Source organism: Bos indicus, chromosome 22 (genome assembly GCF_029378745.1).
Source record: "Bos indicus isolate NIAB-ARS_2022 breed Sahiwal x Tharparkar chromosome 22, NIAB-ARS_B.indTharparkar_mat_pri_1.0, whole genome shotgun sequence".
In the NCBI taxonomy this organism is placed as follows: Eukaryota; Metazoa; Chordata; class Mammalia; order Artiodactyla; family Bovidae; genus Bos; species Bos indicus.
The window spans coordinates 42,930,682-42,954,860 of NC_091781.1; the positions used below are offsets into that span (position 1 = coordinate 42,930,682).

The following is a 24,179-nucleotide window of genomic DNA, read 5'->3' on the forward strand; positions in this document are numbered from 1 at the left end:
AACCGCCCCGTGTCTTCCCCTAGTAACATCTGACATGAATAAACACTGCCAGGAGCCTTACAGACAGCAGAAGCCCCCACAGTCTAATACACAATGGGAGAGGCCTCGGGATGACTGGAAAGGGGAGAGCAGAGGTCGGGGAGCAGCTTGTGTCCTTTGCTCTTTCCTGACACCAGCTGGCAGGCCCTGCCTCCTTCTCCTTTCCCTCATCCTCTCTATGCTTATCCCAGTCTTGCAGCCACCAACTTGCCACTATTAATACACTGGGTGATTCTGTTCTCCCAGAGCCCCAGCCAGTTTCAGAGCCCACAGGAGCAACACTTCTCCTAAGAACCATGTCTGATCACCCTAGTTCTGGTCTCAACTCTTTTTTTTTTTGTTTTTTTTTTTTACATTACGATCTAATTCCCTAGGTATTTTTATCCTAAACACCTTCTTCCATTTAAATATATGCCACATTTAACCAGGAATTTGAGATAGATCAGCTATCAATAAACAACTAACCAGTTATATGAAAGATGAAGAGGAAGTCAGAGGTTCATTAAAGCACGATGACTGTCCTGATACTGAACTTTGGAAATAAGAAACTAGGGGATGTGTGAGCCTTTTCGTCCTAATGGAGAGCATGCTTGGGATTAGTCAGGTACTGCTTGAGGTGGGAGCCTGGGGTCCTTCTCTGCCAGACCTCTCCCAGCCCCCATCTTCACCAGCTGTTCACTTTTACCAACTAAAGCAAACTGACACAACCAAATAAACCAGGAGAGAAATGAGTGATTTGAGAAACCATCCCAGAAAGCTGTCAGATCAAGACTGCTCTCTAAAGGGCTAAGGAAAAGAGAAAGCAGAAATGGAAGGAAGAGAGGAGGAGGAGACAGGGAGAGAGAAGGAGAAGCAGAGAAGGGAAGAAGAGGGGAATCTTGGAATATACAGAAATGACTTTTCAAAACCTGGCCTTTGATAGTCATGACAGTCCAAATATGAAGCAGAGTATCAGAAACTTTCCAAAGAAATAGTCATAAGGTGAAATCATTGGTGAGGCACTGATTTTATAAACAACATTCAGCTCAGTAAGTTCTGTCTGAAAAAGGATCTGAATAATATGCTACACTAGTTTAGGGTGCTTTGAGCCATTATACCGGGTTCCCTCTGCTCTCTACCACTGCTGATGACATCATATTTAAGTAGAACCCCCTCTCTTCTTTTTTTTTGCTGAGTGACACCCTCTGAGGAGGGAAGGCTCTGGCACCCCACCTTGACCATGCTGAGCCACATGTCCTTGTGGGCAGAGAACCCGTGGAGCATGAGGATGGAAGGTTTGTGGCCAGGCCTGCCACGGAAGGAGTAGCAGAACTGATAGTCTTCGTGGCGCACATAGCGGACCTGCATGCCCAGCGTCCTCCGCCAGTACCTGGGGACGGAAATACAGGCAAAATCAAAGTCAGCGAGCGCCAGAGAAGCAGCTTCGGGAGGCGGACTCTGTACAGCTTTACTTCGAATTAAGAGCAATGATTCTCCCAGCCCTCGTCCTCTACACAGTCACCCTCGAGGACCACTAAGTCAGGCCATTCCAGAAAGTACCTTACATGAATATTCTGGTATAAATATTCCTAAGCACGCTATCAGGAAGGGAAAAGGGGGCGTTTTCTTAAGAAGCATGACACATGGAGAAGGAAATGGCAACCCACTCCAGTATTCTTGCCTGGAAAAGTCCATGGACAGAGGAGCCTGGCAGGCTGCAGTCCATGGGATTACATGACTGAGCATGTGTGCATGAGGGTGGAGGGTGACGGGTTGGTAGCAATAAACTGGTAGAACTAAAAAAAAAAAAAAAAGCATGATACACAATAATCCTCTGTTAATACATATTTCTAGTAGTTTGAATCGCAGGGCAAAGAAGGCTGTGGGACCTCACGGGTATGTGCCTTGCTCAGCTGAGTTTCAGGAGAATTCAAAACGGCTGGTGGTAAGCCTGGGGAGGACTCTGGAGAGGCCAAGACAAGGGTGGCCTCCCCTTCAGAGAGCTGGCTGGCAGCTCCTGGTGGGCCATGTTCACCGAAGCCTAAAATCTGGGCCGAGCAGCCGTGGACTCGTGGGCCTGAGTGCCACAGGGCGCAGTGCAGCTGACCTGGAAGACCTTACCACAGAGGCACTTTAACTGGCAGGAAATGCATCAAAAGACTTAAAGATAAAGTGTGTTCCCTCCTATCACCTGCAACTCGCTGTTTATTTGTGGAGATGAGGAATCAGACTCTGTCGTCAAGGCTGCCATTGCTGGTGGAGAGGTTACTCCACGCCCACACATCCCTGCATGGGAAGAGAGGACAACTGGAGACTGACCGGCGATGTCTGAATTCCTTGTTGTCTCAGGACTCCACACACCTCACAGCTGTTGTCTTGAATGATTCCAGTGACTGCCTCTCTGTGAGAAACACATTTGCCTGTTTGTGATTCTATCTGAGCAAGCTGGTTTCAACCAACAAAATCTCTGCATTTGAGTCTTAGCCTTATTTATTTATCTATTCTTGGAAGTTTGTTTTCACTGGGACACAGGGGATGGGTTGTGAGACATCTCCACGGGCCTGATCTGTCAGTGAAACATCCATTCTAGTCTTCCTGGGACAGCTTTTAGGAACTTTCTCATCCCTGGGAGCTGATGCTCTTGCTGGCAGCAACCTCTTCAGGTCCACTGGTTACAGTTCCTCCCTGGGGGAGAATCTCCCCCTTTTTCTTGGGGACACTCTTGTTTCCTGACTCTTCACGGTCACTAACTGGTTCCTCTATTGGGAAAGATATCTTCCTCTGGGAAGACTTCCACCGCCAGCTGTCTCTTTAAGATCACTACTAACCAGCTCCTCCTTGGAAGAGGATTTCTTTTTCTTGGGTTTGGAGAAAGATACAGATGACTCTTCCATTCTATCCTCCCGATGGGCCTCCTGAGGCTTCCACTTTCTTCTTTTCGGTCTTGCACTCGTCTCCTGGCACTCCTCCTGAGCACTGCTGTAGTTTTCCAAAGATGTGAAGGGAACTGCAACCAGCCTTTCTTTTTCTTCTTCAAGCATTTCTTCTCCTGTTTCTCCAGCTTCCTAGTAATCTCAGCGTCGGCTTCCTCTGCCTGAACAATTATCTCTATCACAACATCCAGATTCCTGCAGGGCACCTCTTCAGTCTCATAGAAGGACAGCTGTTCCTCAGCTTGCTCTTCAAGTTTTTCCACAAATACAGCTGAGGGCACCTCAGAGAAGCAATCAGTTTATAAGGTGATACAGTATTTGTTTGCCAGGAATTGGGAGATGTGGCCTTTGCTTTTGATGGTTGCCTGGCCAATGAACATGGAGTGGAAATGAGGCCATATTTTGGGGTGTTATCCCTTGTCTTCAGGGCTCTGCAAACCTGGTCCCTTTCCTGGGTCCAGGGAATCACTTACAGACCAGGGCTGGCCAAACAGAACCTTTCTCATACTTAGTGATACTGTGGTTTCAAAGAAGCTGATTGTTCTCAAGAATTGGATTTTAACTGACAAAAAATTAAACCACAAAATAGTGTGGATTTTAATTGTGATGCAGAATTTATGGTAATACACATTTGATTTTGCAGAGACATTACCACTATGGTACATAAGCTCAATATAAGTCATATGCCCTCCTCTGCCGTCCACTCCAAATATATTTTTCCTACAGACTTTGGGAGTAAGAACTTGTTTCTTAAGAATTATCTTATCTGTTCTCTGGTTTTACTCCTTACAACATATGGCAGTTGGTTGAAAGCTCAGCTTCTGTTGGTTACATAAGACTTGGCAGTGCTGGAGTTTGGCCTGAAAATGATTTCAATATGAAATTACCATCTAAACAAATTGAACACTCTGCATGAAGAATCCCTCCAAGATGGAAGATAATTAATTCAATCAGAGATTGACTTTGTGGTACACTTTGTACCAAAGAGGTAGCCAAGACATGCAATAGCAAATAGCCTAAGTGGATCAACTTTATCCCCTTTGTATAAAAAAAAGGGGAGAGGGAGAGGAAGATAAATATTTATATTTACTTGTACTTGCATACAAAAAGCATGGGATCATATACAAGATGCTATTAATATGAGTATCTGGAGCAGAGGTATGAAGTACTTTTGAGAAGAAGGTAGATGGAGAAGGAACAATGGTGGGAGGGAGACTTATCATGTTCTTTCTAGTACTTTTTCAATGAATATATTCTCTATTCAAAACATTAAAGATACAATAAAATTGGCTAGCTTAACAGCTCTATTTATGACAAAATATGCATATTTCAAAGTTCTAAGTCATGACATGGTAACATGAATTTGTTCACTCATTTACATCCCAGTTCATTCATTTTTTGGCTATATGATCATGAAACTCAATTTCCTCATCTACAATATGGAAAACTATTGCATTCTACTGAGGATACAGTTAAGACTAAAAGAGATAATCCAAAAAAAAAATTTTTTTAATGAGATAAGCCATTTACAGTTTTGTTCAACACACAGCCCAACACACAGGAAGTAGCCAATAAATGGCAGTTTCAGTATTATATAAAAAAGATTCTGTCCTTCAAATATATCATTTGCCAAAATTCAAGGGAGAAACGTGGAAAATTTTGTAACACATATGACAGCCATATAAGTGGAATCATACAGTATCTGTTCTTTGGTGATTGGATTATTCCACTTAGCATAATGCTTTCAAAGTTCATCCATTTTCTACACTACATCAGAATTTTTTTCCTTTGTAAGGTTGAATAATATCCCATTGTATGTATATACCACATTTTGTTTATCATTCATGGGTTGATGGACATTTGAATTATTTCCATTCTGTTGGCAATTATGAATAACACTGCTATGTACATTGGTAAATAAGGATCTGTTTGAGTCCTTGCTTTCAATACTTTGATGTATATACCCAGAAGTAGAAGAGTTGGATCATATAGTAATCCTAATGGTGCTCCCCCAGTGGCTCAGCGGTGTCGGAGAATCTGCCTGCAAGCCAGGAGATGCAGGTTCGATCCCTGGGTTGGGAACATCTCCTAGAGGAGGAAATGGCAACCCTGTCCAGTATTCTTGCCTGGGAAATCCCAAGGACAGAGAAGCCTGGCGGGCTGCAGTCCATGAGGTCTCAAACAATTGGACATGACTGAGTGCACACACGTGCACACAAGCACACAGAGTAATTCTGTGTTAAACTTTCTGAGGAACCCCTAAACTTTTGCATGGTAGTTATACCCCTTTACATTTCTACCAGCAAAGTGCAAGGGTTCCAACTTCTCTACATACTCACCAAAACTTGCTATTTTTCATTTTTTTAAAAACTAACACCTATCCTAATGTGTGTATAGTATATCACTGAGGTTTTGATTTGCATGTTCCCTAATAATAAGGATGTTGAATATTCATTTCTTTTTATAGAAATGCAGTTTATATACCCTAAAATTCACCCTTTTAAATAGTACAACTGATGAGTTTTTAGTGTTCATAAAGTTATACAACCATCACCATTAATCCTGGAACATTTCCATCAAAAAGAAACTCAACTACCCACTTAAAAAACAGTTAAAAAGGTAAATTTTGTATTGTGTATATTTTACCACAATAAAAAAGAGAAAGAAATCCATACCCATTATCACTCACTTCCCATCTCCCTCCCCTTGCACCTCCTGGCATCCACTAGTTCACTTCAAGTCTCTATGGATTCTACACATTTTCTATAAGTGGGTCTATTCAATATGTGGCCTTTTGTGTCTGATACATTTTACTTAACATGTTTTCAAGTTCATTCATTATAGAATGTATCAGTACTTCATTCCTTTTTTCCTTTTTTTTGGATTTTAAAAAATGATTACAGGATTTTCTATTAAATGGTAGTAAGTGATACAGAATTCTGTCATTTTCGGTTGACCCATCATGATACAATAGGATTAAGCAAATAACAGTTATATATCCACAATAGTAAAAGATGCTCAGTTTTCACAGTCAATAGCCAGACAAAAAATAAAAGATAATTACAGTTGCAAGCCATAATGGAAACATGGTTAACCTAACTATATAAAATACATACATACAATTTGGGGGGTTAAGTAGAGTGATGTGTTAAGTAGAAGTGCATATGTACACAGGTTTTCACCTGCCCAGCCAGTCCACATCTTGTACTTGGTACATTTAATGTGTTTACATATAAGCTTACTCCTTGGAAGGAAAGTTATGACCAACCTAGACAGCATATTCAAAAGCAGAGACATTACTTTGCCAACAAAGGTCCATCTAGTCAAGGCCATGGTTTTCCCAGTAGTCATGTATGGATGTGAGAGTTGGACTATAAAGAAAGCTGAGCACCAAAAAATTGATGCTTTTGAACTGTGGTGTTGGAGACGACTCTTGAGAGTCCCTTGGACTGCAAGGAGATCCAACCAGTCCATCCTAAAGGAGATCAGTCCTGGGTGTTCATTGGAAGGACTGATGCGGAAGCTGAAACACCAATACTTTGGCCACCTGATGCAAAGAGCTGATTCATTTGAAAAGACCCTGATGCTGGGAAAGATTGAGGGCAGGAGGAGAAGGGGACGACAGAGGATGAGATGGTTGGATGGCATCACCGACTCAAAGGACATGAGTTTGGGTAGGCTCCAGGAGTTGGTGATGGACAGGGAGGCCTGGCATGCTGTGGTTCATGGAGTCGCAAAGAGTCAGACACGACTGAACGACTGAACTAAACTGAACCGATAAGGTAATTATCAATGCATATGATCCTATTACCATTTTCTTAATTGTTCTGGGTTTATTTTGTGTAGGTCTTTTCCTTCTCTTATGTTTCCTGCCTAGAGAAGTTCCTTTAGCATTTTTAATAAAGCTGGTTTGGTGGCGCTGAATTCTCTTAACTATTGCTTTTCTGGAAAGTTTTTCATTTCTCAACAGAAACTCTACAAGCCAGAAGGGAATCGTGTGATATATTTAAAATGACCAAAGGGAAGAACATACAACCACGAATACTCTACCCACCAAGACTCTCATTCATATTTGATGGAGAAATCAAAAGTATTTCATTCCTTTCTCAGGCTAAATAATATTCCATTGTATGGATAGGTCACATTTGTTTATCCACTTATCTGTTGATGGACATTTGAGTTGTTTCCACCTCTCAGCTCGTAGGGATAATGCCACTATGAACATACATATACCAGTTTTCCTGTGGATATATGTTTTCTGTTCTCTTGAGTGTTCTCATTTCACCTAAGAGTAGAATTTCTGGGTCATATAGCAGCTTTTTTTTTTTTTTTTAACCTTTTTTAACCTTTTGAGGAATTCCCAGATTGTATTCCAAAATGCCTGCATCATTTCACATTCCCACTAGCAAAATACGAGGGACCCAATTGCTCTACATCCTTCACTTTTGTTTTTTAGAGTAACTTTCCACGGAAGTATAAAGAATATAGAAAGGCACACATATTATAAGTGTACAGCCCGATGAATCTGCACAGAGGGAATGAGCCCACCACCTGCCACCCAGATCAGGGTCTAGACTACGAGTAGCATCACAGATGCTTTACCTCCTAAAGGTGACCACTGGCTCCCCTTCAAACAAGAGGGTTTTACATGTGTAGGACTTTATCATACAGTAAGTTCTTATTTGTATTTGACTACTTCCACTTGATATTATGTTTGTAAGGATCATTCATGTTGTAAAAGATAGCACTATTTCTTTCCTTATGGTAAATGGTATCAGTAAAAGACTTTAAATGTTCTTTTTGTTTGTTGCTATAAAATAAGAATAAAACTGATTTTTTTTTTAATACATTGCCATGTTGACTAATGCAAGGTTTTGGACTTTCTTTATCTCAAGCCAACATTCCTGAACTATCTTTATTTATTTATTCATTTTTAAATTTATTTATTTTTAATTCCACTGTGTAGCATGTGGAATTTTAGTTCCCAGACCATGAACCCATGTCCTCTGCAGTGGAAGCACAGAGTCTTAACCACTGGACTGCCAGGGAAGTCCCTGCTAACTTATCTTGTATTTAGCAATCTTGCCAAATTCACTTTTTAATTCTAATAAATAATCGACAGATATCATTATTATTCCAGACTTTCTATGTACACAATCAAACCATCTGAAACATCAGTTTATTTCTTTTTTTCTAATTCTTATCTGCTTCTTTCTTACTTATATGATTTCTTGATTGCACAACTGAGTTTCTTTGGGAAAACAAAAATCTTTTAAAATGTCAGTTTTTTTCATCCTGTGAACAGTACTGACAGCTTATACAATGAAAACCAGAGTGGCCCCTGATGTCACCCACAGTGGCAATGGCATCCTCAGCATGGCTCTCTGTGGACTCTCTTGGCCAAGCACATGGTGCCTCCTGCAGGAGCAACCACAGTCCCCACCACTGTGGGACTGTGCCGGCCACACTCCAGGGACACTTAGACCCAGAGAGGGCTGTTGCCAAGACTGGCTGTGGCCCACTGGGGACACTGCTGCTGAGCCCTGAGGAGCTCAGGAGACCCACAGGGAAGTCCGGGGACAGAGGGAACCTGAGAGGCCCTCCTCACACCTGCGTGCTCACTCAGCAGGGAGGCTCGGTGTCTCTGGGATGCCCAGCTACCTCTGTGGGCTCCTCTGGTGGCTCAGCGGTAAAGAGTCCACCTGCAATGAAGGAGCCACAGGAGACGTGTGTTCGATCCACGGGTGGGGAAGATTCCCTGGAGGAGGGCATGGCAACCCACTGCAGTATTCTTGCCTGGAGAATCACACGCACAGAGGAGCCTGGCGGCTACAGTCCAGGGGGTCACAAAGACTTGGACACAACTGAGTGACTAAGCAGCGGCAACAGCAGTTACCCGTGCTGCCTGCTGTTCCTGTTCATGTTGCGATCCTGAAAATTAACTAAACTAAGCCAAGTCTGCAGGGGGAACCTACAGGCGGTGGTGACGGGCAGCTGAGTGACTGAAGGCCTTTGGAGGAGTAGCTGTGGTTAAGGGACATGGGGACTGACATAAAGCTGCTCATCCTATGACAACCACTGTGTCAGCGTCACTCACGGTGAGGTGATTTGAAGGAAACAGGCTGTGCGTCTCGGTGGGGTGGGGGGAGCCGCTCACAGGACTTTGGGCAGCTCTCTGCAGTGGTATTATGGGTTCTAATACTATAATCACAGCCCCCATGCCACAACACTACCCGGCATAATCCGCAAGGATTTCCAGGATTTCCATCCAACAGCCAACTGGGGTTGCTTCTTGGCCTGTGTGGCCGAGTTCATGAAATAAAGAGCATTGTGTTCATCCTCCAGCTACAGCTCTGAGCAGAGTGACAGGCCGGGGCAGGATTTACAGTCACATGCGTCTGTGGGGTGAAATAAAGGGCTGAGTGTTCTCTGTGGGGCCTCTCTGAATTTTGCTGGTATTACTTGTTAATAGAATCTGCCTGCAATGCAGGAGACCTGGGTTTGATCCCTGGGTTGGGAAGATCCCCTGGAGAAGGGAAAGGCTACCCACTCCAGTATTCTGGCCTGGAGAGTTCCATGGACTGTATAGTCCATGGGGTCACAAAGAGTCAGACACGACTGAGTGACTTCCACTTCACTGAACTTCACTTGTTAATAAAAGTGAATTCTATGCGATGAGGCATTCTTCATAATAGCCAAAAAGTGGAACCAACACAAATGTCCATTTGAATGAATCACATGTGGTATAAACCATACCATGGACCACTATTCAGTCATCACAATGAATGAAGTACAGATACATGCTGCAGCACAGGTGAGCCTTGAAAAGTGCAAGAAGCCAGACACAAAAATGTCACCAACAGGAAAATCCAAAGAGACAGATTACTAGTTGCCCGGGGATGAAGAGAGAAAACAGGGAGTACCTGTTAACAGGTATAGGGGTTCTTTTGAGGGGAGATGAGAATATTCTCAATTAGATGGTGGTAATTCACAATACTGTGAATATGTTAAAACCAATTAAATGTATGCTTTAAAATGTGAAGTCTAAACCACATTAGTTTTAACTCAAAAAAGTCAATTATTTGCAATGACATTAATTTTCTCTTGAAAAATCAAGCATCAAAATTATTCTAACAGTCCTAAAGCTTTCTCCATGATGGCCTGAGGAACTTGGGGGTGGGGGACTGTGCAGCACAGAGGCTGGTTTCCACACGTGGTTGGTAGAAACAGCCTTTGGGTGGAACAATCACACCTCTGTTTGCAGCCACATCCAAGGTTATGGGACACATCGTGGAGCTGCCCCCTCTGCTTCACTTTGACTTAAGAAACATGGAATTTGTGTGTGCAGGTCCACAGTGCCTCTGCAGGACTGAGTGGGGCACACCACTCTGGTCTCTTCCCATCAGGGGTCCCATAGGCGTCTTGACCCCACAGCACTCCTGCTGTGCTGGAGTGCTGCAAGGCAGTGGCCTCTAAGCAGCCAGAGTCTTAGCTTCACCAACACAGAGGTGGGTGTTGGGTGACCCACTAAAGGGGTCATCACCTCCCCACAAGAGAGAGTGAAAGATGAAAGCTCCCTTCTGTTCAATTAGCTTCTTTTCAAGGATCAGAGCCTGGCTGGCAGGCGGAAAATTCCACACTCTAATGAAACAAAAGGGAGCCAGAAGGGAGGGTGGATAAAGAGCACAAGCACAGTTTCCCTGCACTCTTCCTTGTGGGGCTCAGAAGGCAGTCCTATGTTCCAGAAGTCCTGGTTAAATCTCAGTGTGCTTCCCTACGGCACAGAGACGAACCAGGTTGATTTCAGTACTTCCGCCTTCATGGGATAAATTCATGCGCGTGTGAGGGGTGATTTTCTCTGGTAAATGGACTGCGGTATGAAAAGTTACTGAAGTACATCATGAGAAATCCTCTCTCTTTTCAACCATAAACCTGCTTTCATCAAAGGAGAAAAGCTCTGCAACTCTCACACCTCTCAGCTTTTGTAACAAAGAGAAAGGAGTCAATCCTTGGCAGGCAATGGTATCTAGACTAGAATTCATGAACAGAGTGTAAAGCATTGTGCTCATTTTTACTTTTTATATTAATTTATTGTTTGTGGCAAGGATGGCAAGCTTTCCACTAAAGGTAGTGATATTTATGTCACTCAGAAATTAATGTAAGATTTTGTTTTAAAGTCATTTACTCTAAAGAAAACACAAAAGAAAACTAGAGGTGGTGTGCTAACAAGGAAAGAAGCATGAGAATGATTTAAGAATGACAGAAGTTTTGGAAACTTTTTTTCCTGTCACTTTACTAATGAACACTTTTAGACAAATCAAAAAACATTCTGTCCTATCCATGCCATGTCCATGATTCTGGTGTTTCTAACTCATTTTTCAGTGATTATCACCATACCTGTCAAAACATCACTGGATCAGAATCCAATGACCAAGAAAAACCAAATGCCTTTCCTACGAATGCACGCAGAATCAGTGATTTTGGGAGAGAGAGTGGTCTCCTGAGCAAAGACACCATTGGAAACCTGGAAGAATTTACCTGGGGAGAAGCTACCAGTACCAATTCTTCAGGAACATTCCCAACATTCCCAAGGACAAAAAGGACACCTTTCAACTTTTCTGTAAGTCTGAAATGAGTGCTCAGTCACTCGGTCATCTCTGACTCTGCGACCCCCATAGATTGTGGCCCGTCAGGCTCCTCTGTCTATGGGATTTTCCAGGCAAGAATACTGGAGTAGGTTGCCATTTTCTCCTCCAGGGGATCTTTCCAACCCAGGAGTCAAACCCATGTCTCTTATGTCTCCTGCACTGGCAGGGAGGGTCCTTACCACTAGCGCCACCTGGGAAGCCCCCCCCCCCGTCTGGAATATTTCATGATAAATGTCGAACAGCCACAACCACAAAGCAAAGAAAGCGGTATGATCATGATGCCCTTGAAAATTCTGAACTGTAAAATGAACTTACCAGTAATAGATTCTTATCAGGGCTGAAGGCCACAGGAGAAAAGAGGCTACGAATGCCAGGATCGGAAGGGCCAGCGTCCCGCCCGCAATCACAAACATGTTAACCACGTCAAGATCCATCCTGCTCTTTAGGTCTGGCTTATACCTAGAGGGGCTGAAAAGACAGACAGCACTGAAACTCTGTCTCAAGAGACAAGGTGAAGAAGCAAAGTGGAAGTGAGAAGTGAACAACCCAGAATGAAGAGAAGGATCAGGAGGAAAAAAGTGTAGGTAATGAGGAATCCTTGAGATGATATTTTTTTAAGCTATAAAGGAAATTTTAAGAACAACTGGTGAAATTTGAGTAAGGACTGGTTATTAGACAATATTATTAGATCAGTGACTGCAGTGATGAAGTAGTGGTTATGTTTATACGTAAGAAAACATCCTTGTTCATAGCATTTGCTGAAGTAAATATTAAGGGCTAAACTATAGTAATATCTGCTACTCACTTTTAAAAGTTGAGGAAGAAAAAATGTATATATGTGTTTGTGCACATGTGTGTGTGTAGAGAAGGGAGAAATAAAGTGAAGGTGGTGAAACGTACTGGTGAAACCAACTGTAACCTTCAACTTTCCTATTAGGTCTGCAATTTTTAAAAAATAAAAATTAGAGGATAGAAGACCTGAAAGACAGAGAAAGAGAGAAAGAAAGAACACGTGCATATGAATGCCTATCTATATACAGAATATCACTGGAAGGTATACATGAAACCAGTAATAGCAATTGCATCTGAAGTGGGCAATCAGGTAGCTGGGAGTCAGGGACAGAGGAAAACTTGCTTTTCACAGTCTACCTTTTAAAATCTTTTGGTTATTTATCATGTACATGCATGAAATGAAGTGTTAGTTGCTCAGTTGTGTCTGACTCTTTGTGACCCCATGGACTGTGCCCGCCAAGCTCCTCTGCCCATGGGAATCTTCAAGATTACTGGAGTGGGGTGCCAATACTTTCTCCAGGGGATCTTCCCAAAACCCAGGGATCAAACCTCAGTCTCCTGCATTGCATGCAGATTTTTTACTGTCTGAGCCACCAGGGAAGCCCTATTCATATATGGGCTATTCAAAAATAAGTAACACAATAAAAATTTAGGAGGGAACACGTCAACATCCGAGCTTCCAATGCACTTTCTGATGTCCTCCCAAAGACTTGGAGGACACATGTGCAGGCTAGAATGGGAGCCCTAGGAGGGCAGGGACTGTATCCCCAGCACCCAGACTGGGGCCTTACCCATTTCCAAGGGCTCTGGAAGTTACCTCTCAATTAGAGGCCCCCACCCAGTTCTGTCTCATGAACAACACGGTTTATTTTCCATAGAATTTAAAAAGTATTTCAAGTTCCATCATCCTCCCCAGTAGAGAAGACAACGCCTGCTAGGATCTGTTGGTCAGGTGTGGCCCTTTGTCACCTGAGGACTCCGTCACTTGTGTTAAGTGTGCGTCTCACTAACATAAAAAGGACTCTTCTTCAAGAAAAAGCACACATCTAGCAAATCATGGTCTTCTTTATATTTCCTGTGAAACAGAGAGCTCTGCCCCATACACCTCTATCAACTGATGTGTACTTCAACTATATAATGATTTCATGATGGCACAGTATGACCTCAAGCCCACTGAGTGTGGGGGTCGGCCCACTTCCTCTGCAAAGGGCAGATGATACATAGTTCAGCATTGTGGGTCATAGGTCTCTGTCATAACTACTCAAGCTGCCTTTGCAGTGAGACAGCAGCCATACAACATGAAATGAATGGGTGTGACCATATCCCAGTAAGACTTTACTGTAAAAAACAGGCTTCGGGTTGTAATTTGCTAAACCTTGACACAGTATACCAACCTCATCAAACAGGCATGGTGAGAGCTTTATCCACTATTAAAAATCACTGCAGATGGTGACTGCAGCCATGAAATTAAAAGATGTTTACTCCTTGGAAGGAAAGTTATGACCAACCTAGACAGCATATTCAAAAGCAGAGACATTATTTTGCCAACCAAGGTCCATCTAGTCAAGGCTATGGTTTTCCAGTGGTCATGTATGGATGTGAGAGTTGGACTGTGAAGAAGGCTGAGCGCCGAAGAATTGATGCTTTTGAACTCTGATGTTCCAGAAGACTCTTGAGAGTCCCTTGGACTGCAAGGAGATCCAACCAGTCCATCCTAAGGGAAACTGGTCCTGGGTGTTCACTGGAAGGACTGATGTTGAAGCTGAAACTCCAATACTTTGGCCACCCCACGCGAAGAGTTGACTCACTGAAAAAGACCCTGATGCCCCCCTGATTGGGGGCAGGAGGAGAAGGGGACGACAGAGGATGAGATGGCTGGATGGCATCACCAACTCGATGGACATGAGTTTGGGTAAACTCCGGGAGTTGGTGATAGACATGGAGGCCTGGCGTGCTGCGATTCATGGGGTCGCAAAGAGCCAGACACGACTGAGTGACTGACCTGAACTGAACTGAAGAGGCTGAAGCAACAAAGGTACAGAGAGGCTGAGTAACAGATTACTGACTTGGACCCACTCTCTTTGCTCCTAACTCCACATCCTCTGACCTTTTTTTTTTTTCAAATGGCCTTTCCTCAGATTTTATAACATCTTTGCTGTTAAATAACCACATTCATCACCCCCAATTTCTTCACGAAGATGTGATGTCTCCATTTAGATGTTTGGTCTCTTGTGAGAGGCTTGGTGAAACAAGCTCCTTAGTCCAGAGGGGGAGGCAGAGGCATCTGTAGATGGTCCTTTCAGTTCCATACACACTCTACCTGGGGACAGCCCTGATTCTACAGCAATGAAAGCTGCTGCCTTCTCAGTGGCACGAGCACTGCCTGTGCTTCTGACTCAACTCTTCCCTCCGTTTCTCAGTCACTGTAAACAGCTTTTTTCCAGCCCACTTATATCACTCACTGGCCTCTTTCTCTTCCTAGAACCAGAGCTCCTTGAGGATAGGAATAATGCTACATGGGTGTTCTCAGTGCCTAGAATAGCACAGGACACAAATAAGGTACAAACAAATTAATAACAAAGTTACAACGTGGGTTCAATCCTGTTTGTTTTAGGGACAGCCATCCCCAATGATGTTGACTATTTTCTTTTTCAATAATTACAAAACTCCCAAGAGGAGTCACCTATTTAATGCTGGGTACAATTTATGATGCTAAAAAGGCCTCACTGTCAAGGGGTAAGCAAATTCATGGCAGAGTGAAGGGAATTTTACAGATCTGTTTGAAGACTGTGGGTCACAAAACAGTTGATGAAGATGGGGGCTGTCAGATTCAAGAGGACTTTTCTTCATCACATAAAGAATGCTGAGGGTCACCATGAATTCTGATTCCTGAGCCGCAGGAAGTTAATTACATGATGTTCTTTTAGACTAGGAATTAGAACATTTTATGCCCAAAGCCATATTACGTCACTGACTCTGACACTGGCGATGGGAACTCCAACTTGAAGGCATGATCATCAAAAAGAAACCTCATTAAAAAAAAAAAAAAACTTCATGGCTTCATCAGTGCCTGCTACGGACGTCACAGTCAGTTTGGGGGAAGGTTCGATCTGGCTCCATTCTGCATTCAATGATAGAATAAAGTCTTTGCTAAGGACATTTTGCAGAGCAGCATCAATTTAGCAAGTCTTGGACTTGTTACAGAGACTCCTGCGTACTTTCCCTGATGAGGTCAAATACAGCCAGGCCCTGAGTGAAGCCACTAATGTTTTCTGAGGTGTCTATATACAGGTCTGGCCATTATTCCTACCTCTATGACATCCTTCTTCTGACAAAGGACTTGTATTTAAAAAGGCAGCTGCCTAGAAAAAAAAATTAACAAAAAAAAAGGCAGCTGCCTACCCTGCTGGGGTTTGTTCACAGGAAGCTCTATGTGCCCAAGGGGGAAGCTGGGCACAGAAAAACTGAAGCCTTATGAGCCTGGAATCACCAATGACTGAACATCAACTAAGGGGTAGAACACGGGGCGCCCCTAAGCACAGGCCCACACAGCAGGCATCTGCAAGATGACTTCAGGCAGCAGAACACTCAGGCTATCTGACACCAGGTGACAGTCCCATACAACCTGAGAAAGTCATCTTTTTTTTTTCAGTTCTTTTCCTGTCTTGCTTAGGTCAAAGAGAAACTATGAGGGTGGTTATTAAATAGCTATCTAACCCCTGAGCCTCCTGCAGGGAACAGTACCTAGCTATTTAATAGCACTGTTTCTTTGTGTTGATTTTTATGGATATTTTCAATTTATGGGAGTGATGCAAATTAATTTAAAAGGAGGAACTAATTTAAAGAAAATGCTAACTAGGTGATACATGGATCTGGTGAACATCTTGGTGGTGACATGAATGGCTGCCAGGGTAGATGTGAGTGATGGACAGGCCCCAGGTTGGGGGCGGGGCGCTCAGGCTGGCCCTTTCACACTTTGACTGTGAGACCTTGGTTTCCTCATTTAATAATGAGAACATTCATCCATAGTAATGAGAAAATTCATCCAAAACACCTTTTCTGTCTTTTCCTACTCTGGTGGCTTAAAACACTTCTGAAATTATGCCAGATAACTGAAGACTAGGATCTGGCTTGCCCAGCAGGAGAATCTTCCTGCCTGTTACATTTTCCCTGGAACCTAAAACAGTATCTAGGAAATATTAATACTTGGTGCTTGGTAATGTTTGAGTGTTTGATAATGTTTGAATAGATTGAAAAAGAAAAATGCACCCGTTTTACATATCTGGTGCATCAGGTGAGGCTCCCAACACGTAAAGACAGTGACTTTAGCAGCTCTGCAGCACAGTCTGAAATGAGGGACGTCAGCAAGGAGAGCCCGCCTTTATGGCATGAGGGAGGGTAACACACTCTCACCCAGAGACCCGGACCTGCCACATGGCCTTTCCCGGGTATCATCTAAGCTGTGCATTTGGAGCCTTTATCTCTGAATGCAGGGACAAAGATTAATCAGACTCCAATAAACATCTGGACTCAAGTTCCCAAGTTTAGTCTGGGGTGAGAGGTTAGGTGTAATGCGTCACAGTTGTCTTTTAACATACTCTCTGACCTTTAAAACCCGTCCTTCTGAGTACTGACACGTTAAATCTTAAGATATAACGCAAAATTCCAAACAGAACATAAAACATTTTCATGGAATCTTGGCTTCCCCTAGACATCTACTCATAGGCCATCAGACTTGACACACTAACGTCCTGGTCCCTTCAAAAAGAGGAATATTTTTTTAAAACTATAGCAAAAATACTTTAGCCACCAGATGCGAAGCACTGACTCTTTGGAAAAGACCCTGATGCTGGGAAAGATTGAAGGCAGGAAGAGAAGTCCCCTGAAACAGGATGACATGGTTGGATGGCATCACTGACTCACTGGACATGAGTTTCAGCAAGCTCCGGGAGTTGGTGATGGACAGGGAAGCCTGGCGTGCTGCAGTCCATGGGGTCCCAAAGAGCTGGAACATGACTGAGTGATTGAACAACAACAAAATAGCAAAAATAATGACCATGGCCACTACCACCGTGGCCAAAGACAGAAGAGCAATAGCCTCCATGTACTGAGTGACTGTCGCATGCCAGGTTCTACGTAGATGGTTTATATACAGCCTCTCATTTTATCCCCCACAATGCTGGGAGTAGGAAGCACTTCTCCCACCTTAAAGATGGAGGAATAAAGACTAAAGAAGTTTACGAGTGCCCCCAAGGTCACCTGACTGGTATGCGGCATGGGCTGCATTTCAGTCCAGTCCTGCAGGTATGTCTGCTTCTTTGCCTTCTCTCAGCACTTACTAAGCAGGTATTTATTGTGCATCAGTTACACAAAAGGCACGGAGTTCACTGTCCCCTTCAACATTCTTTGTACTTCTCCAGAAGTATTCTGAGAGCAAGTAACATGCTAACTTTACAAGTTAACAAGTTACCACCGTATTCTTGCTGGTGTCTTTTAAAAACTAACCAGTGCTGCTTATGATTTTTTTTAATTCTGCAATATGCAAATTCTTTCCAAAGAATATACTCTTGAAATCTGAGTATAAAATCCCAGCTGTTAAACATTTTTGCATCTACCCAACACTAATTTCTGAAACTAGACTCTTGTAAAGATAAACCAGTTTCTCAAAACTATCAGTAATGATCAATAGCTAAAAAAAAAAAACATAAAGGCACTAAGACTCTCTTGTGTGGAAGTCCCAGGATTGAAGAGAGAAAATAATTAGAGACACAAACAGTTCACACTCCTTGTCACATCTATCTCTTCCATTATGGAGGAAAACCACACCGAACATTCCAAGAAAGCAGTTAAGCTTGTCCGGTCCATCACTGAAAGTGTGGCATGACCCTAGGATTATTGCCATGAGATGCTCACCTTTCTCCTCCTGGCCTCGTCTCCCCTTCACTCTGGCTAAGCCTACTCTTCCTCTGTACTCTGCAGCCCTGACAGCCCTGATGTATAAACAAGCTATGGCTATGAGCACGCCTGGCCTGGTTCCTAAAATTCTCTGCTCCCTCTCTCCCCTGGATATTCCCATGATGCTCTCCTTACTCTCAGTGCTGAATAGTCCCACGATACACTCTTCATTGTCTTCCTTGAAGAACTCACCATTTCTACACCCTCCACTACTACCAGGAAACGCAAAAAGTCAACACTTCTGGCCAGGACCTCCTTCCAGACTTTTCCAAAAGCCTGCTTGGCTATCTCCACGATGCAAAAGTCCTACAATGTCTCAGGGGCATCTCCTCTCCTTCTCCTGACTTGCTGATTTCTGCCGACAGTGTCCCCACCAGTCTGGCCTCCCAGACTGATGTATCTTTCACTCTTCTTCCTTGCTCATCACTCCTGTCATGTGATGGCCAGAAGGTGTCAGCACTGAAGCCAATTCATCTGAGTCTAGACAAAATGCAGCTTATATGTGGCTATTTACATTTAAATTAAGTAAATAAAATTCAAAATTCAGTCCTTCAGTCACGTCCATCACGTCCTTAAATCCTTGAGAGTCATGTATGAATAACAGCTAGTGTGTTGCACAGCACAGTTTTATGGGGGTTATGGCCCCAAAAGCCCCTTACAACCAATTCCTTTGGCTTAACATTTACTAGGAATGTCTCAAGGGAGGAAACATTCCCACCAGATATGAGAGTTCATGAGTCAGATCCCAGCTCCCTCAACTACCCGACCAGGCCTGGGTCATCTCTCCTTGCTCCCGTTTCTGTGAAGGCTGCTCTGTCATACCCCATTCAGTTGTTACCAGCTGCCAGAAGAATCTTTGTAGCCCACACCAGGGACTGCGGCCTCTTGTCTAGTGTAAACGCTGATCACCTTTATGATCCCAACTCAACTTCCTGGCCTCACACCTCTGTTTGCACCCACAGAGCCTCAGGCCTCATCTTTCTCATGCTGCCCACTTCGTGCAGGGCAAGCGCTCTCCTGTCCCGCCCACCTGATGAACTCCTGTCTGCCTTCAGGACTGATTCAAGTGTTACACTCCCCAGGAAAGCATCCCACTGCCCAGAGGCCCAGGTCTTCTGACTCCCTTCAGACTCAGAGCCCTGCTCCCTGCACAGTATCTGAGAAAGGAGTGGGGGGTGGGGTTTGGATACATATCTTGAGCTTTAAAAATATTCAGGGTGGAACTTCCTTGTGGGTACAGTGGATAAGAATCTGCCTGCCAATGCAGAGGACACAGATTCAATCCCTGGTCTGGGAGGATTTGACATGCTGTGGAGCAATTAAGCCTGTGCACAGCAATGAAGACCCAGCTCAGCCAGAAAAAGAGAAACAAAAAATTTTTGGTTCCAGTCCACTCCCACCAGACCTACTCAACCAGCGAACACCCCACCTGCTAACAGGCTGGCCTGCAGAAGGTTGCCAGGGAGCTTACAGAGTAAGTCCCATCACATTAAGGGCTGTTTCTTTCCTTTTTTTTTTTTTGTAATCTATGATGTGAAAAATCCATACTCACTCTTCAAAGAGCACAGCCTTCTTTCCCAACTGCTACTGGCTCTGGCAGAAGCTGAAAAGGAGACTCTGGAATCACAAGTAAGAAAATGACAAAGCATTAAATCATATCAGAGAATATGAATTAAGTGCTAACAGTCGGCAATAATGCCAGCCTCACTTGAGGCGGAGCCTTTCCTCCTTTGCAAAGGCAAAGTGCAAACATCCTATGGTTTTAAAGTTGCCTCTGGTTCAGGTCACTTCCCCCAGTTAAGCAACGTGCACAAAGGGCACGCAGGGCATGTGAGATAAAAAGCCTGACCAGGAGGGCATGCAAGCTGAAGAAGTATTCTGTGATGCAAACGAAGTATGGGACTGAGCTGGTGATTACTATGCTGCACAAATGAGAGAGGCAATAAGGGAAACAGGCATGCTTGGGTGAGAGGGGCTTCCGGAGGCTTCAAACTTAACTAAGACCTTCAAATAAAGGTTAAAACTCCCCTCTCTGTCTGGGGTTCAGTTCAGTTCAGTTGCTCAGTCATGTCCAGCTCTTCGCAACCCCATGGACTGCAGCACGCTAGGCTTCCCTGTTCATCACCAAGTCCCGGAGCTTGCTCAAACTCATGTCCATCAAGTCGGTGATGCCATTCAACTATCTCATCCTCTGTCGTCCCCTTCTCCTCCTGCCTTCAATCTTTCCCAGCATCAGGCTCTTTTCAAATGAGTCAGTTCTTCACATCAGGTGGCCAGACTATTGAAGTGTCAGCTTCAGCATCAGTCCTTCCAGTGAATATTCAGGACTGATTTCCTTTAGGATGGACTGGTTGGATCTCCTTGCAGTCCAAGGGACTCTCAAGAGTCTTCTCCAACACCACAATTAAAAAGCATCATTTCTTCGGCGCTCAACTTTCTTTAACAGTCCAACTCTCATATCTATACATGACTACTGGAAAAACCATAGCTTTGACTAGACAGACCTTTGTCGGAAAACTGTCTGGGGTTAGGGTTACCTAAAAGCTCTACTCAGAAAGAAAAGAGAGGAAGCTGGCAAACCAATGGGCAAATGAATACAATATTTCTACTAGAGTGGCTAACAAGAGGGGACTACAAAGCTCATAAGCAGGGCTGGACAGTACAGAGATGCTGGCCAAGACACCACAGCAGAAAAATGAGGAGATAGGCAGATGGGTAATGGAAGGTAAATCCACAAAACCCCTGAATTATTCCAGAGGGATCAAACAGTTAAACATAAGGGGGAAAAAGTACGAAAGTTCTAGAAGAAAACATGAGAACTCTGGAAAAAATCTTCCTCAGTAAGATATAAAACCTAGGGGCCATAACATAAAGATTAATAAGCTGACTGCATAAAAAATCTTTTTAAATGACACACGGAAAGGGATAGCATGAATAAGATTAAAATCTGTTGATACATATCAGGCAACAGACTAACAAAGGGTTCCTACAAATCAATAAAAACAACAAAATCTAATAGAAAAATGGGCAAAAGATTTGAACAGATAATTGAACAGGAAGGAAATACAAATGAGTCTTAGCTAAAAAGATGCTCAATCTTAACTTCATTTACAAGAGAAACACAATTTAAACCTCCAAGGTGATGGTGATCTCTGTTCCCCATACTGGCGAACAACAAAAGTGTAACAACAGACAGTGTAGCTGGGGCTGTGGGGTTGCCCTCAGCAACATAATTTTACATTCCCATTAACAAAATCTACAGATGGCATTTTGACAAAACCTGCAGCAATGTAAAATACACACACCTTTGATCAAATCATCTCTAATTTCCAGGAATTTATTTATGCTCATACCTGAACATATGTGAGAATAAGTTTGTACACGGTTATTTGTTATAGTATTACTTATCATGTCAAAAAAACCTGGAACTTACATGCCCACTCATAAAGGACATGTTAAGTAAGCGATGGTACAACTTTATAAACAAGTTATAGTGTACAGTCATTAAATGCAAATAAAATTAATATAAGCCATTACGTATTATAGGTTGGGCATAAAGTGAAATAAATAGGCTGAGCACTTCCAAAAAATAATTATATATGCTGCTGCTAAGTCGCTTCAGTCGTGTCCGACTCTGTGCAACCCCATAGACGGCAGCCCACCAGGCTCCCCCGTCCCCGGGATTCTCCAGGCAAGAACACTGGAGTAGGTTGCGATTTCCTTCTCCAATGCATGGAAGTGAAAAGTGAAAGTGAAGTCGCTCAGTCATGTCCAACTCTTTGGGACCCCATGGACTATAGCCTACTGGGCTCCTCCATCCTTGGGATTTTCCAGGTAAGAATACTGGAATGGGTTGCCTTTTCCTTTTCCAGGGGATCTTCCCAACCCAGGGATCGAACCCAGGTCTCCTGCATTGCAGGCAGGCGCTTTACTGCCTGAGGCACCAGGGAAGCTGTCTGTTCTATTTGTCTCTGTGGGTAATGACCCCTAAGGTACATAGTTAACTTTCAAAAGCAAGGAACAGAAGAGAATGGGTAGGATAACATCTCTTGTATTGTGTGAAAGAGAGGAAAATACGCATGTTATTGCTTACCTATGTGTAAAATGTTTCTGAATGGATGCAGAAGCAGCTGAGAACCAAACGAGTCGGGCTGGGAAGGGAGCTGAGAGGCTAGGGGCAGAGATGAGGGAGGCTGTTCACTGACATGAACCATACCTCTTGAGTTGCTACCATGTGTGTGTAAAAGGTTTTCCCTCTTTAATTAAAAAATACAACATAGGGCTTCCGTGGTGGCTCTGTGGTAAAGAATCCCCCTGCCAATGCAGGACATCCCTGCAGGGATCTCAGGTTTGATCCCTGGTCTGGGAAGATCCCTGCAGGCCATGGATCAACTAAGCCCATGCACCACAACCACTGAGTCTGTGCTCCAGAACCCGGAGCCACAGCTACTAACTCCATGTGCAGCAACTACTGACGCCTGCACCCCTAGAGCTTGTGTGCAACAAGAGAAGCCACCACAGTAAGACTGCACACCCCAACTAAAGAGTAGTGCTCACTGCAACTAGAGCAAAGCCCGCACAGCAACAAAGACCGGCACAGCCAAGAATAATTAACTCTTAAAAAATAAAATAAAAAATATAAACTCCTCAAATGCAATGGTCTATCCTATACAGTAGCCATTAGCCACATGGTAGCTGTTTAGATTTAAACTGATCAAAACTAGGTAAAGTGTAAAAATCAGTTCTTCAGCTGCACTAGTCACATTTCACATGTTCAACAGTCACAGAAATTCTATCTCCTTTATAGTTCTGGGAAAGGTACTGATAAGAGGATTCACTCTGTCTTGCTTTATACCATATCACTAGCACCTGATTCCCCATGGGGGCTTTTGCTTTAAGAACCATCCAAGCCCATGGCCCCCTCCCCTGCTTCTACCACCTAGGGCAGTACTGTGGCCAAGGAAACTTGGCCGAGCCAGGCAGGGCCTGTGGACAGAGGATCAGAGAACTGGAAAATCCTGCTACTCAATCCTCGGGAGAAGGGGCACAGCCAGAGGAGAGGCTGGCAGATCAATAAGGGGCTCAGCTGGAAGGCAGGTAGCTTATATACCCTGCGGTATATCTTCTAAAAAATCATACTGGCAAAGAGACAGGGCAATGAAACATGCGCCATGTGCCCTGAGCTAGCCCAGCACCTTCAAAGCATCAGCCTCTGGGGTCAAGATGCAGCTGTGGCGATAGTCTGAAATAACCACCTGCCTGAAACCATACTTTAAGCCAGGCAACCCCACAGGGATACAAGCCAGTCTCCCACTGGATAAAAGAGAAGCCAAAAGCCACTTGATCCTTTAGCTCTATGGACCCAAGTCTTCCGACTCTTGGGGAGCCTGGGACAAGCTTTCATTCGAACGCTTCTCTACGAATGAGTGCCAGTGTATGCACTGTCATTGGCTGAGGGCTGTTCTCAAAGGTAAAGTGCTAGAGCATCACAGAAGTGACTATCTGTCACAAGACTCAAAGAAATTAAAATAGCCCTCTGTATGGGCATGCAGTGGCAGAGGCCTGAAATAGAACCTCAGAGCCCCAAAACACTCTCCCATCTCTGGAAGCTGTGCTCTGAAGTTATGACTGATTTGAGTTGTTGTATGTCAGAAACCAGCACAACACTGTAAAACAACCGTCCTCCAATCAAAAAGCGAGCTGAAAAGACTATTGTTTAAAAAGAGGAAAAGCAACGAGATTACAGAGGGTTCTGACATTTCTAAAGGAGGGAAGCTGGTCTACAGTATTTTCTAGCTAGTGTGAGACAAAAAGGAGCTCTCTTATAAACAGC

At 43.7% G+C, this 24,179-nt stretch overlaps 1 protein-coding gene across 7 annotated transcripts in view; it reads right to left on the reverse strand.

Moving 5' to 3' along the window:
- The window catches only part of ABHD6 (abhydrolase domain containing 6, acylglycerol lipase), a 100,086-nt gene that overhangs the window by 14,518 nt on the left and 61,389 nt on the right, over positions 1–24,179 (reverse strand). For 3 of the 7 annotated variants that reach the window (XM_019984912.2, XM_070776431.1, XM_070776432.1), the window contains exons 2-4: positions 19,899–19,963; positions 11,915–12,067; positions 1,252–1,408 (exon numbers count right to left, since the gene is read on the reverse strand). In XM_019984912.2, the coding sequence (XP_019840471.2) occupies positions 1,252–1,408; positions 11,915–12,033 (276 nt within the window). In that variant the 5' untranslated portion in view covers positions 12,034–12,067; positions 19,899–19,963. Of the gene's footprint in view, positions 1–1,251; positions 1,409–2,337; positions 2,420–11,914; positions 12,068–19,898; positions 19,964–24,179 lie in introns of those variants that run through there. The other 4 variants (XM_070776434.1, XM_070776435.1, XM_070776436.1 and 1 more) reach the window with 3 other exon arrangements.